The following is a 15,192-nucleotide window of genomic DNA, read 5'->3' on the forward strand; positions in this document are numbered from 1 at the left end:
GATTATGTGTTTCGAATTGAAACTTATTTCACTGTTTGAATGAGTCAGAGACAATACTGCACCTGAATATACCGCTGTCGGGATCGTTAAGTTTTGTACGTAAAAATAATGAGTGCTGAAACGTGTGCTATGAAGAATGCTAATTTATCTTACTTCATGTACATAGGATAATTGTACTAATGGTGAAATATTGCAAAGCAGCAGCAACATGAATCACACTTATTTTCTTGTAGCTGTATTCCTGTACTTTTAGGGATTTATCATATCTACTAATTTAACTAATTAAGATGAGATGTTTAGTCAAAAGGTCCATCCAAAACTTTCCTCGATCTGTGAACGACTTCTATATGAAATTGACCGGTAACGCGTTTGTAAAATAAATCGGCGCCAAGTTTTCATTCAGCTATTCGCAGTTATAAACAAAGCACGGAATGAAATTCCTCGAAGCTATGTAATATCAATCGGCAACTCGCGTACAGCGCAATAGCGTAACATCGGTATACAAATATAGAACGTTCCCTCTCGCATAATACATCCCATCCATCAATTTCTCCAGATTCCGCGTGCACTTTCATATACAAAGTAGAGCACAATTCTGAATACATCAATTCTCGCCAAAACAAAAAATCGTTTCGACGCACACACACACACACACGCGCGTGAGCGTAAGTATACCGATCGCCGCATCAAATCGGTAGCCGATCGTCTGCGTGTGTCGATGTCCATCTATGCTCCTGGACGTATGTATAAACGTCACACGCATTGTACACACATACACGAGGGAAAGAGAGAAGTGCGATAATTCGTGCGGCATTATATAAGCTCGAGGAGGGCTGGCAAGAAAGGCTAGTAGTGTCAGTAAACCCGAAGAGCCGGTTTCTTCTCTCCCCGTCGATCATACGCTCAGCTGCCGTTTTGTATACACACATGTATATATACATGCGCATATAACGCATACAACGGATAGTAGAGTGCTCTCAACGGCGGCGACGACGACGACGCCGACAACCGCTGCTTTCGCCGGCCCCCCGATGCACACACTGCGCCGCTCAAATTCCTTTCAAACTTCAAACGCGAGTTTCTCCTCCAGTGCGACGTTGCGCGGGTTATCGTACGGAGCTCCGGAAGTATATATTCTGCCCCGATCACAGGGAGAGAGAGAGAGCTGATCTTTTGGATTTTCCAGCTTCGAGGATTCGTCTTGTGAAAAGGTAATTTTACTTGCGGTCCATTGGAATTTTCGCTGGATTAGAAACTCGTCTAATGCGCCCTGGCAATATGGAGTTGAGCGAAGCGGTGTGGGTTCATTTAGCTGATCCCATATTGGAATCGGCGTAAAGGTATAGACTAAGAGTTTGCTGCATTTGTCGAAATGACAGACAGTTTTTGGGATAATCGCTTTCCCGAGATTTCGAGTAAATATTTATTATTTGCAAGCGCAGCGCGTGTTAGTTGTGATATTCGTAGAATGTTCAAAATAACGGAATCGATCAGGTTTACCTATATGCAGAATAAGTGCCTGCACAAAATAATTTTCGATACACTCTCAAGTCGAGATCGACTTCTTCGAGTGAAAGTAATTTTTTATTGGAACTTTAGTGAAAGGAGAATCATATTATATTTTTACCGAATTGAAGAAGCAATGTAATTGCAAGGTTGGGTCAACAATAGTTTTAATCATAGAATATGTATGTAAAAGTTTCAAAGTGTAAAAATTGCTTAGTACTTTTTCAACGTTAATTATTAACATTATGCATAATAAAAATTATTTTAAACCTTCGCGAGAAAGCAAATTTTGCATCATCCGATAGCCGATATAACCAGCGTCATTATCGCCCAAACAATTATCTTCGGCGCTCAGCCAAGTGCATTCATTCTCCCCGATATGTAACCAGATTTATAAGCGCCGCGCGTTATCGATAAATCGAAACTTTCAGCCGACAATGAGGAAGTTAAAGGTTGCCATTATCGGCCAAAGCAACTTCGCGGCTGAGGTCTACAAGTCATTGAAAAGGGACGGACACGAGGTCACCGGAGTTTTCACGATACCGGACAAGGTCAATCGCGAGGATCCACTGGGTGAGTAGCGATGGCAGTGATTTTGCACTTTTTGAATAACATTGTACAATTATGTTGTAACTTGCATAATATTCTGATAAAGATAAGAGCTTTCCTTTAAAAGACTGAGTGTATAAGGATTTTTTACGCTCTTATTGTTACTACTTAACGTTATCTCGCTTTTATGAAACTTAACGGTTTATTTAGGAAAAATCGTAAAAATCAATCAGCATCTGCAACCTGATTAAAAGTCCTAATATGCTACCTAACACTAACTATCCTAAATTCAATCACATTATCAAACTGCATTTCCGCATCACTCGATATTATACCGAAGCGTCAATGATCTCTAATAACGACGAGGATGACTCGCGCAAATTGCAGCGATAACAGCGAAGGCCGATGGCACTCCGGTCTTCAAGATCAAGGCCTGGCGCAGCAAGGGTCTACCTCTGCCGGAGGTCCTCGACCTCTACAAGAGCATCGAGGTCGACCTGAACGTGTTGCCCTTTTGCACCCAATTCATACCCATGGAAGTGATCAACCATCCCAAGCATCGGAGCATCTGCTACCATCCGTCGATTCTGCCAAGGCATCGTGGCGCGAGTGCCATCAGCTGGTACGTTACGAATTAGAAGTGATAGCCAGCGCTGATACGAAACTACGTAATCGATTAAAAAGCGGAGACGAGCGAGCGTCAGCACGTGAATACGAGACGCTCGAGTTTTCAAAATAGATCACCTTCACTCTCCGACTGGATTAAAAATTTTTACATGCGCTTCGAACCTGGCTTAAAAGTTGAGAATTTTCAAATAGCTCGAAACCGGTAAAACCACAAGACGCAGGCGTTATAGAAAAATAAAAATTCATTGCATAACGTTCCACTTTCTTTCCGTACAGAAGCAATTACTTACCGGTTCCGTGTAATTTGACCGAACCACAATGCAAATTATTTCTAAACGAGCGTTTCGTTATTCCCAGGACTCTGATCGAAGGCGACGAGGTGGCCGGTTTCTCGGTCTTCTGGGCTGACGACGGCCTGGACACCGGACCGATCCTCCTCCAACGCAGCTGTCCCGTGAAGCCCAACGATACTCTGGACAGTCTGTACAACGGGTTCATGTACCCGGAGGGTATCAAGGCGATGGCCGAGGCAGTGAACCTCGTGGCTAAGGGTACAGCGCCGTGCGTACCTCAGACCGAGGAAGGCGCGACCTACGACGCTATGCTGAACAAAAAGGAACTGCAGAGGCTCGACTGGAAGGGAAAAAGTGCCAAGCAGGCGCACGATTTTATCAGGGCTTTGGACTCGACACCAGGTGCTTGGACGCTTATCGACGGCGAGGAGGCGAGGTTGTACGGCAGCAGTTTGTGGAAAGGTCAGCCGAGGGGGAGATTTTTTGAATATTCATAATTCGAGTCTGAAAAGGTCGATTGAAATTATTGAAATTTTTTCTTGATTTTTAAACGAATCCTAACATATTTGTAACATAAATTTTAAATAATGGCCGAGCACTTTTGGGCAGTAGAAGAATTACTCGTAGAGTTTGTGCAAGAGGATAGCCCACTGAAGCTCTTACCCTAGTTGAATCTTTTGCCGCATATGTACTTGGCTTGCTGTTTTAATAATGCGTCCTTATGATATGATAATCTGAACGCTATAAGTTGCATTCCTCTGAAATAAATAGTTGAACGTTTTGACGTAAAACAATTCAATAAAATTTAACTTTCTAACTATAATTCTCCTGACTAAATAAATATCTCATTTGCAGGAAACGAGACAATACCCTCGGGAACAGCAGTGGACATCGACGGCCGGCCAGCTGTGGTTCACGAGACGGGTCTGCTGATGCAGGCAGAGGACGGAAACTGGCTGAACGTCGAGGTTCTGAAAATCGGTACGCGTACGATAAGCGCAAGCAAGTACGGCCAGGCTCAGAGCAACGGCACCTGTCTCGAGTTCACGGAGGAGGAGCGACAAGCTGTCGAGACCATCCGTAAAATCTGGCAAAGCATACTGCGCCGGGATATCGACGACGATACCGATTTCTTCGCTTGTGGTGAGTTTTCGCGTTTTTGCTTTTATCTGTTGGGCTAATTCCGGGAAATAATGGAAACAGGATATAGATAAAAGTATTGTTCTAACGAAGAATTTTCACTTTTATATCGATGATTTATTTCTTGAATGATTTTTTTTATGTGAACCTATACCGATATATCGGTTGCGATAATTGGAAAATTGCCAAACTTTGCAAGGTTACATTTAATCTTTCACAAAATACATGCAACTTGTATAAATAAGAACATACATTTATGATAATTCATCAATTGTTAACTTGAAAAAAAAAAACTGTTCAAACTATATTCAAGTTCTATTGAAAGATTTGTTCGGTTGTTGGTTCTGAGAGATGATGTTTTATATTCATATTTCTGCAAACCACTGTGAATTTTCATCATGTTTTTCGCACGTCTTGCCAGTTTTTACAATGAAGCAGGCTCACATAAATATTTACAGAACTTCATTTTACGATAGCTAGTGTATGCGTGGACGCACAGTTTTTTGTTCCAAATTTTTTCTCTCTCGTTTTCAGACGTTATATTAGTACCGTCGATTTTCACGACTTTCATTCTTCCATACTCGATCCACACTTATTACATCGAAAATCTTCCGATGGACGAGACATAAAATGAAGTTACAACCATCAAGACTTATAGTCGTTGCAATATTTCAATGAACAAGCATTTAGGCATTAACTATTAACAAAACAGCTTAAATAACGAGTGTTAAAACGAAATCTCGAACAACACACATCTCGATAATCATCGTCCAAACAAGCGTCCTGTATCAAACAAAATCCTTAAAAAGCAAAAACCAGCACTCACGCCTTCTTCCTGTTACCGATCCTGCCCCTGCCATCCTCGTTAACACAGCCGTGATCCGCCAGTTTCTTGCACACAGTGCCGATCCACGCGTTGGATATCGCGAGCGTGTTCAAAAAATAGGTCTTGCAGACCTGTCTCTTGTCCTGGCCCACCCAGAAGTAATACCTCCTACTCGCCGATCTCCTCGACTCGTCGCCCTTGTCACTGGTGCACGTGCCCTTGGGCAGTATGTCGAGATTCTTCGCGATGAACTCCCACTGGCCCTTGTGATCGGCTATGCTCCAAAACTCCTGGAACAGGGACTTTCGCTCTTGAGGGGAGAATCTCGCGCTGCACTGGAGGCGACAGAGCGCTGTACAGGGTTGACGCAGAGTACGAGCCGGTACCAAACGACCGGAGAACGTGTTGTAGGCTTCGCCGCGGTTACGGGCTTGTTTCGCCGCGTGGACTTTCTTCTTCAAGGTCAGACCGGCCTTGGGTCGTCGTTTTCTTCGTCCAGCTAGTGGCGCGTCGCTCGATGACTTGTTGATGTTAGCGTCGTCGTTGTCGGCGATCGCGGTTTCCAGGGAATCGGATGACCAGCTTTGGTCGATCGGTAGATAGTCGTCGAGCGTTGGGAGATCGATGACGGGAAGCTCCGTTTCTAGAATCACTATTAGATTGCGTGTTCGTATAAGATAGGAATGAATTTGCGATGTCGAATCAAGCAAGGATTATCGTGAATTCGTGATTATTTACCATCATTGAACGTCAGTCCTTCCGAAAGAAACCAATTCTCGCACTCGGCCTCGGCTTCTCCTAGCAAGTTTTCATCTGCGAAAAACGAAACAAGTTATTTATGCCACTGAACAGTACAACAGCAAATTATACATCTATCTATCGAAATTTCCAAGCATGAATAGGGGGGCCCGTCTGTGACGTTATACACGAGCAACAGAAACTTTCAGGGAAAAAGTAAGATTTCTGAATATTCATATGTAGGTCATTAAAATTCATGATTATACAGCCGAAAACACATCGGTAAATCACACGAATCATTAGTATAGAAAGAAAATTATGATGAAATTATTTCCATCAGATCACGCTAATTTATAATTTATTCATAACGCCCAAAACAATATATACTCCACGTATACTTGCACATTTCACTGGAAAACCACAAAACAGCACGCTTTACCGCGTGAGACCAACGACCTAACTGACTTCACAATCGTCCAATTTCACTGGAGTCTAGGCCAAAAAAAAAAACGCGATAAATCCTCTGGATTATCTCCGTACCTCCACCGATAAAACCACACAGTCCATATAATACATAGTTACGCAAGCCGTACCAAAACTATTTCAAAAAAAAAAACTCACCGTCTTCGAAGAGCAACTGGACCAACGCCCCCAATTTATCAACCATCCTCATCCCGTCAACAACAAAACAATCGTTCGCGCACCTATGCGTGTGTCATAGGAAACGATTCTTCGACACGTACACACCCTCGGAAGGTCGGCGCACGACTGACTGACTCGTCGCGTTGCTCGAAAGAAAGCCGAGCCCCCCTGTCGTTCGCTTACCGCATTATACTTGTATTATTCCTCGTCTACGTACGGACGAGCAGCGTTACGGAATCTTCTCTCGCGTATAAGAGACGATGTAACAACGCGCGGCTGGTGTAAAAAAAAATTGAGTTTTTCGACAGGGAGATAGCGGGCTTCCCGCTTATCTGACGGTGTTTTCTCGGCGTATCGTGTACATAGCGAGTGTATACACACACGTAAGCTCGGACTAGTAATACATGCGCGAGTTCGTTAATGAGCTCGACGTTCTGTATATGTATGAGGATGTCTGCGTGTGACGCGAATCGCGGGGGGGCTTGGTTATATCGGCCGATTTCGTGAATCGCGCTCGTGAAATTATCGCGCAGGTGGGAGGTTAACGAACTTGAACTTCTTTCGGCTGTAGACTTTTATATATTACGATGCGCGACTACGATTAGGAGGTTTTTTAATCAGCGATAAGCTCATGCGTGACCGGCGCGCACTCTCAAATGGAACTCGGCGTGATTATTTTTTTTTTTTTTTTTTTTTTCTGTCGTTATTAGCTCCTCCGACGCGTGACCCAGTTGAGACGACTGCGCGCGGTATATAATTTTTAAGCGAATACGAGATGCACTTAACTTCCTATAGAGGTATTCTCGTAAAACTGAGAAATATGACTGTGGCACATTTTTTACTCGCATTACTTTTCTGTACATATAGATTTTTACAAAATCAACAAAATCGAATCGATATAACAATCCACAGGTGCCGGCAGCATGGACGTCGTCCGTCTGGTCGAGGAGATGAAGGACAGCCTGGACATTCACTTGCAGAACACCGACGTGTTCATGGCGCCGGTTTTCATGGAACTGGTAAACTCGGCGATACTGGCCAAACGCGGAGCAAGCGCCAGCCAGAACATCGCCTACGAGGCGGTCGTGCTCCAAGCGAACAACATGGACCTGAGCTTCCCGAGACAGCTGTTCGTCAACGGCAAGTTCGTCAACGGTCGTGGAAAGCCGATCGTCTCGGTTAACCCGCACGACGAGAGCGTCATCTGCTCGGTGGAAAGCGCCTCGATCGAGGATGTCGACGAGGCGGTCAAGGCGGCCAAGAAGGCTTTCGAGGAGGGAGAGTGGAGCAAGATCAGCGCGAGAGAACGAGGCGCTCTGCTTTTCAAGTGAGTTTCTAATTGGGCAAGATGTATTTTTACGCCGATTTTTAACAACGATCTTTCTTGTCTCCAGGCTAGCCGACCTGATGGAGCAGCACAAGGAGGAGCTAGCCACCCTGGAGAGTCTCGACTCCGGCGCGGTGTACACCCTGGCCTTGAAAACCCACGTGGGCATGTCGATCGAGACATGGCGCTACTTCGCCGGCTGGTGCGACAAGATTCAAGGGGCTACCGTACCGATCTCTCACGCCCGGCCGAATCGGAACCTGACGATGACGCGGAAGGAACCGATCGGAGTCTGCGGCCTTGTCACGCCCTGGAACTACCCGCTGATGATGCTCTCCTGGAAGATGGCTGCTTGTCTGGCGGCTGGAAACACTGTTGTCATGAAACCTGCTCAGACCTCAGCACTGACGGCGCTCAAGTTTGCCGAGCTGTCCGCCAAGGCCGGCATTCCACCAGGTATCGTACTATATACTGGATAAATTGGCTGCTTTATCATGCAGGCATAGAAGCATAACTTGTTTATTATTATTACGTGGAAGCCTGTCCACTGTCTCTTCGTTCCACATTACTCGAGGCTGATTTATATATAGCTCGAGTTGATTAAACCGATAAAAAATTAATTATAGTCTGTGTAATCATTATCGCTGAAAAACAATGTTATTCCTTTGCAGGTGTGATAAACATCGTTCCCGGAAGCGGTTCGATCACCGGGAACGCCATCGTCAATCACCACCTCGTGAGAAAGCTCGGATTCACAGGATCGACGGAAATCGGCCAGATGATAATGCGATCGTGCGCCGACAGTAATCTGAAGAAAGTCTCGCTCGAACTCGGCGGAAAGAGTCCACTGGTGATATTCGAAGACGCCGACATGCAACAAGCCGTCAGACTTGCAATGAGCAGTGTCTTCTTCAATAAAGGAGAGAACTGCATTGCTGCCGGTGAGAGTCCCTTCCCCTACCGATCACCGATATACACCTGACTCCGATTGAAATTAGCTCTCTTAATCAATCGCTCATTCTCACACAGGTCGAATCTTCGTGGAAGAGCGCATCCTCGACGAGTTCCTGGATCGCGTGGTCGCCGAGACGAAGAAGATCGCGATCGGCGACCCCTTGAACCGTGGCACCTCCCACGGACCCCAGAACCACAAGGCCCACCTCGACAAACTCCTGGAATTCGTCGAGAAGGGAGTGAAGGAAGGCGCGCGTCTGGTGTACGGTGGCCGCAGACTCGACAGGCCCGGTTTCTACTTCGAGCCCACGATCTTCGCCGACGTTCGCGACGGCGGCTTCCTAGCGACCGAGGAGTCCTTCGGACCCATCATGATCGTCTCGAGCTTCAGCTCCAACGACCTGGACAAGGTAATCGCCAGGGCTAACGCGACCGAGTACGGACTTGCTTCTGGAGTTCTGACCAAGGACATCAGCCGAGCGTTGAGGTTCGCGGAGAAGATCGACGCCGGTACGGTGTTCGTTAACACTTACAATAAGACCGACGTGGCTGCGCCGTTTGGAGGGTTCAAGAGGTCTGGATTCGGAAAGGATCTGGGACAGGAGGCGCTTAACGAGTATCTGAAGACCAAGACTATCACTATCGAGTACTGAACGATATTGGGTTTTACAACGTGATGATAGATTTATTCGAGGAAAGCGGTCTGTTGGTGGGATTTAATATTTTTAAAAAAGTTCTGGCAGCTATTGAATAGTTGATTGGAATGTATATTTTTATATTAATAAATTTTACCTTACAATCATTATGTTATAAATGTGCGGAGAATCGGGCATAAAATAGAGTCGAAATCATCGTAAAAGAAGGTGAAGATAGGATTTCTTCATTCTATGTATTGTATATATGCCTCAGTGTTCGTGTAGTTAATTCGTATGTTGCTGAAATTCACGTGTACTATATTCATTAAACATACAGCAGGAAAAGCGGTCAATTTTTATATAAAAATGTGAAATATAGGTCGGTTGTTTATACCGAAATCTCATCTATACGTTATCATAGATAATTGGTTGAGAACTCATTCATATTATTTTCGTTACCATATTAAAAGTGTAAAAGCGTATTAAATAAAGATCTGAAAAATTCTATTAATAATAAAGCAAAATTATTATGGATATATTATTATATTTTATTAGAAACTAGAAACTGTTATGCAACGCACTTCAAGATTAATAAAGACTCCATTAATGTCCTCATTTAGTTTGCTGGTCTGTGAAAGACCGGATGTGCAAATTTTAATCGTTCAGCTACTTTATCGAAAGCGTTGATAGCGGTTTACAAATTCTCAGCTGAACGTAAACTTCGCATTAAACCTAGAAAATTGTAGCTTATTTTACAGTAAAATACGCACAGCATACCATTAAAAAACAACTTAACTCAATATCGCATATTGATAGTAATATAATATAGACACAATGATTTGTATTAAGACACTTCAAACACTTTTTTGTACGATCAATATTCAATATAATATACTATGTATGTTTTTTTAACACAATAGATATTAAAATCGTTTAAGAAAATATAAATATAATAAAACTTGTTTCTGCATTCGCAAAATTAAAGTTGAAACATCTAAAGCACGTGTGCCACTTGGCTGCACAGAACTTGATGCAATAACGAGAGAGAGAGAGAGAGAGAGAGAGAGAGAGAGAGAGCATCATCATCAGCCCAGATGCTGTAGTGTACACCGACAGTCGATTCTGCATAGCTCCTCGTATATGTACTTTTCACCGAGTTCAACTCGTTCACTTTTCCATTTAATGTTCCCACAGCACACACCCATCAAAGATTCTCATTTTGTATCGATAATCAATCATTATATCTATCGCGCTAACTTTAATAAAATCGTATATACGTAGCCAACTACTGCTGGTACGAGGAAAACAAATTCTTTTCATACACACACGCGGCATACATATGTATTCAAACCTATACGCGCAGCTCTACTGTGACGACTTAGCATATTTATCGTCACAACGGCGGCGTGGAAATGCAAATCTCACCGGCGGTTGGCCCTGGCATAGAGGCGCGTCGCACGTATATGCATGTACCATACGTACGCCGCTTTCGGGCACTGTCCTTTGACCCCTTCGACGTTCGTATATGTATATGTATACATGCTTGCACTGTATCATCGAGAAATACGAGGTGTATTGGGGAGACACCGGGGCCTGATGGAACGAGACAGTATAGCTGCAGTTTGGATGTTTTCGTGTTGTATGTACCGAGTCTGTTATTGTTCTTCTATTTGAAATTTGAATTTGAATGATTCTTTTTTTTTTATAATATTAAAGGAAATCTTCAAAACAGAAGAGTATACATACAGTGAGTACTATATGCAACGCGCGATCATTCATTCCTGCGCCGTTTCGCACACACATGGTGATGTTCGCACGTGTTCTGCCTCTTGTATTCATACTCTCGACTCTTTCGTCTTCAGCTCGTAAACAATCCGTTTCGCGCGCGTATGGCTCTCATCCTACAACATTTTCATATTCGAATCATCGATTCATTCCATATTGTCTATAGTAAAATTTAGCTCACTTCTTCGTTACAATAATAACGATCGCAGAACCACTAGAAAATCACCCCTGCAGCATCTTTAAAAGGATTCACGCGAGTAGTTTACTCGCGCGCGCAAGTGTCGATTTTCAAAGGCGATCTCTCGTTTCACAATAAAAAAGGATCAGCGCCTCTGCACAAAGCCGCCTCGTAATTCACGTATATTATATCCACATACCTCTCACGTGCTCGCAAGGGCCGAAAAATTCCGTTGCCTCTCGCACCTCGACGCGGTTTTTGAAGTATAAAGCTCATGCACCCGGCCAACTTCGCCGTCGCAAACAACGATGCGCGTATAAGTGTGTGTGTGTGTGTGTGTAAGGAGGGAGGAAGTAAAATAGCGTATTATTATGCACACACACGCATACGTGTGCGGGGATGGAGGTCGATAACAAAGGTTCGCGACACACACACACACATACACACGTGTGAGAAGAGGGAGGGAAGAAGAAGCTGCAGATGCCGGCCTTTTTCGTATCGCATCTTGCGGGCCGTCGAGTGAGCGAGAGAGATAGGAGGGGGTAATGTACACCACAGAGACGAAAAACGCAGTGGCGGTGGTGGCATACAGAGCTGCTGCTGCATTTCGCTTTGGAAATCCGTGAGTCGGTCTCGAAACTTCAGTGGGAACGCGCGCGCGCGCGCGCGAGATGAAAATTGAGTTCTCGAGTGGTTTTCCGGCTGAAGCCCAAGAGTTTAGGGATATTTCGTACAGTGTGCGCATCGATGTTATTGCCATGGATGCATCGTATTGTGTAATTTATTAATATTGCAAAGTTTTTACGGTATAGGTACGCGAGTAAACAGAATCATTTGCGTAATAAAATTTCAAAATGAAACGTCCGTATACGCGCGAACAATAAAAGAAAAACACACAATCCGTGCGCGCTGCAGAGAGAGAGAGAGAGCAAAACAGCTCGCGCGCGCGATTCCATTATTCAAAACGGAGCGAGCGCGTCACGTCGCCGCCGAGTATAAATTTCAAAGTGAGATTAAGCTCTAATCGATGCGTCGCTCTCTCTCTCACTCATTCTCGAAAAGAAAACGAGCCGTGTACAGAGCGGAGAAGCTAACTATGCAGAAAAAGAAGAAGAAAAGACTGTACACACACAGAGAGCAGAAGAGGGTAAGTGCATAACCGATGCAGCGGAACTGCAGCGTCGGGGGTAGTTGGAGCATGAGCGAACCGGTCGTATGGGAACCACGTGTGTGTTTGCCAACGTCCTCACCCTCGTAAACAGGCAGCGGCACAGTGAGAAAAGGATGATGTATAGGCGTATGTGCGTACGTGTAAGTGAGAGGGTAACAAACTGAGAGAAAAGAGCCTGCGAAAGAAAATAAATTGCGTATGTATGCTATGGAGAGCTGAGCGTGTGAGTGTTTTTCGCTCGAGTTTCGATTTTCTTTCGCGAGTCAGATAATGGAAAATGACAATCTGAAACACTACTCTAACTTTCGGAGGTGAATCAGTGAATTTTCAGAAATTCTGTATTAGACATAAAAATTTGTCTAAAAACTTTGGAAACGAGATAAATCGAAAAGGATGCTACGAACGCGAGACACAGAAACTAAAGTATTCAGAGATAGCGCGAAAGGGAAATAGATAGGCAAAGAGTGAGATAGAAAATATGCTGAAAGAGTCGGATAGCAATCGTGACGGGTCAGTTTGGTTCGGCAAGTCGACGGTGTCACTCGTGAGTGTTCATTTCGTGAATTTGTGCGGTCTTCTTTATAAATATGATTCGGTGCTACTCGTAGAATATAGTGAGTTACTGCTCATCTTGGAAATTTTCAAAAAGTCGGAGAACGTCGTTTACATCGAATTGGTGCTGTAAATAATTGACAAGCGGAAATTAAAAATATGTCGAAATAACTGACTACAAAATTTTATTCATTTCTGACTTAATGAATAGCATTCGTAAAAAAAGAAAAAGTCGTCTTGAAATATAACAAGAGTTCGTAAATAACAAATTAAAATCGAGATAGAAAAAAATATACTTTCTCAAATATATTATAATAGTTGCCTACATGAACAGCAGCATCACCGACGTAGCCATTTCTACCGGTCTCGGGCTGCTAGTATACGCCCAGCCCCTTTCCTGTTTCCTTCGGCTAATCTCTGGCGCTCTGCGGGCCAGTATCCTGTGGGTGGATAGAGCGGAAAACCAATCTCTCTTTCTCTTATTTCTCCCACTGATTTTTAGCTCCAAACTTGACCCTGTCATCTGTTTGCGTCGACGTCGTTCACTGCTCGATGGAAAAAGGTTTGTCGCCCTCGTAGCATAGGGCTGATGTTTCTATTTACTTGCTGGTTGATTGAAGTGCGATAGACAGCAATTGCTTTGCTTATTTGTGCAAACAAAAGCTTGGAGGTGAAAAGAGTCGCTTAGAAAGGAATGAGCACATTCAAAATTAACAGATCCTAATTTTTATTTATTTTTCCTAGTACATTATCTCGTACTACAGTAAAAATTTTAGACTGCATTCAGTATTTCCACATATCAAACATCTATGCAACATTAATAAAAATGTTGAGTCAGAATATCCTCATGACTCGTTATTTACACGATTGTTTAAATAAATATTGTCCAACGTTTGAAACATCACCATATACAGTCATTTGATTGTGCCTCTCTAGCTTACGTATACTCTTATATGTCACTTATGCTTTGCATTGAACACTTTTTGATTTTCAGGTCGCTAAACCAAAATCACGTTCGTTTTTAAATTAAAACTAACGAATTCGATTTTTCTCCAAGAGACTTACAAAGGCGACAGCAGATTTATATACGGTTACGGCGCGGCTCGTCACAGGGCAACTTTGCTTACCTTATTCTAATTGCAAGCTGCCCCCTGATGGGCATCGCCGTGAACGAAATAAATCAACGGTCCGACAACTGACAGCCTTCGAGATGAGAAAAAAAGTTATTTTATCAACATATATGCAAACGTCGTTGTATTGAATTTTTGTTTCCTTCTCCAGAAATGTAAACTAATAAGATGTTCATATAGTTATGTATATAATAAAAAAAAATAAAAATAAACAAAACGCCAATAATTTAGTTTGAAATTGAACTTTATAAAATTTACCCATAATCAATTTTACATTCTTATGCTTAATAAAATGTTTTTTTTTTTGCTTTAATCTACACATATTCTTAATCAATTTAATTTATGTAACAATAGTAATGTCTTCTTTATTCTAAAGTCATAATTTATAACATCTGCATTCAAACATTCATTACATCGTTAGAAACGTATAGAGACTTCATAAGCAATTAACGCAATTATTTTCATCAATAGAATTTGCAATGTAGTCTCGTACTCGTGTCGGTAAAAAAGTTTCTCCCATCTTTCGGGCAGTAATATTTTCGATTCTTCGACATTATTCTTATTGTTGTTATTATTGTTATTAGAATAATTGTCATTATATGTACAAAATATAGCAGCGATAGCAGCGACTTTGCAAAACCGGAGATCGATTTCGCAGAATCTCTACGATTCGCCGCATATTTCATCAATAAACAAGTTGATAAAACGGATGTGAGGATATCGAAAAATTAGTGTCCTAGAGTAAAAAATGTTCGAAACGTAAAATGAACACGAACGACATCAGATTACGTTATTTGGTATTTACAATAACGATGTTGATACTCTCGCAATGGTAACCCAATCAATTTTTCTTTTTTTCTCTTGCGGTAGAAATATAATAAAGCTCGTACATCAAATAGTAAAAGCTGCATCGGTTGAGAATTACAATAAGGACCTATAACATTGTTATATGCGTCTCGAAAGAAGTAAGGTTTAACTAGGAACGGATGATTCGGCTACCTTGTGTCTCTGTGTGATAATATTTCCTACGGTAAAGCGTGATGAGAAAATTTGAGATTTAACGATACTTCTTAAATTCCTATTACTAAATTACAGTTGGACATCTTAAATTTATTAGAGAAAGATATCCAGTAATAAAT

General features: G+C 42.7%; 2 protein-coding genes across 3 annotated transcripts; one reads left to right on the top strand and one right to left on the bottom strand.

Annotated features, from left to right (window-relative positions):
• The first annotated feature begins 837 nt into the window (after positions 1 to 837).
• On the top strand, positions 838 to 9,755 carry LOC100119020 (cytosolic 10-formyltetrahydrofolate dehydrogenase). 2 transcript variants are annotated; one of them, XM_001602821.6, is made up of 9 exons: positions 838 to 1,211; positions 1,938 to 2,079; positions 2,443 to 2,677; positions 3,040 to 3,437; positions 3,831 to 4,118; positions 7,234 to 7,648; positions 7,716 to 8,104; positions 8,320 to 8,589; positions 8,678 to 9,755. In XM_001602821.6, exons 2-9 carry the CDS (start codon positions 1,944 to 1,946, stop codon positions 9,253 to 9,255), a joined length of 2,709 nt encoding a protein of 902 aa, XP_001602871.1. In that variant the 5' UTR covers positions 838 to 1,211; positions 1,938 to 1,943; the 3' UTR covers positions 9,256 to 9,755. The 2 variants fall into 2 exon arrangements, with proteins under 2 accessions (XP_001602871.1, XP_031777021.1); XM_031921161.2 differs by lacking the exon at positions 838 to 1,211 and adding an exon at positions 1,320 to 1,340.
• Positions 4,211 to 6,717, bottom strand: LOC100678772. The gene is made up of 3 exons (XM_003423836.5): positions 6,301 to 6,717; positions 5,680 to 5,754; positions 4,211 to 5,593 (listed from the first exon to the last, which is right to left on the bottom strand). Exons 1-3 carry the CDS (start codon positions 6,350 to 6,352, stop codon positions 4,938 to 4,940), a joined length of 783 nt encoding a protein of 260 aa, XP_003423884.1. The 5' UTR covers positions 6,353 to 6,717; the 3' UTR covers positions 4,211 to 4,937.
• Positions 9,756 to 15,192: the final 5,437 nt, after the last annotated feature.

The sequence above is a fragment of the Nasonia vitripennis genome, chromosome 1 (assembly GCF_009193385.2).
Source record: "Nasonia vitripennis strain AsymCx chromosome 1, Nvit_psr_1.1, whole genome shotgun sequence".
NCBI classification, from domain to species: domain Eukaryota; kingdom Metazoa; phylum Arthropoda; class Insecta; order Hymenoptera; family Pteromalidae; genus Nasonia; species Nasonia vitripennis.

Coding starts and splice junctions, on each gene's coding strand:
- LOC100678772 (XM_003423836.5), bottom strand. CDS start 6,352: ATGAGGATGGTTGATAAATTGGGGGCGTTGGTCCAGTTGCTCTTCGAA. Junction 5,755..6,300: donor CCAGTTGCTCTTCGAAGACG/GTGAGTTTTTTT, acceptor CGTTTTTCGCAG/ATGAAAACTTGCTAGGAGAA. Junction 5,594..5,679: donor AGGACTGACGTTCAATGATG/GTAAATAATCAC, acceptor GCAATCTAATAG/TGATTCTAGAAACGGAGCTT.
- LOC100119020 (XM_001602821.6), top strand. CDS start 1,944: ATGAGGAAGTTAAAGGTTGCCATTATCGGCCAAAGCAACTTCGCGGCT. Junction 7,649..7,715: donor CGAGGCGCTCTGCTTTTCAA/GTGAGTTTCTAA, acceptor TCTTGTCTCCAG/GCTAGCCGACCTGATGGAGC. Junction 8,590..8,677: donor AGAGAACTGCATTGCTGCCG/GTGAGAGTCCCT, acceptor ATTCTCACACAG/GTCGAATCTTCGTGGAAGAG.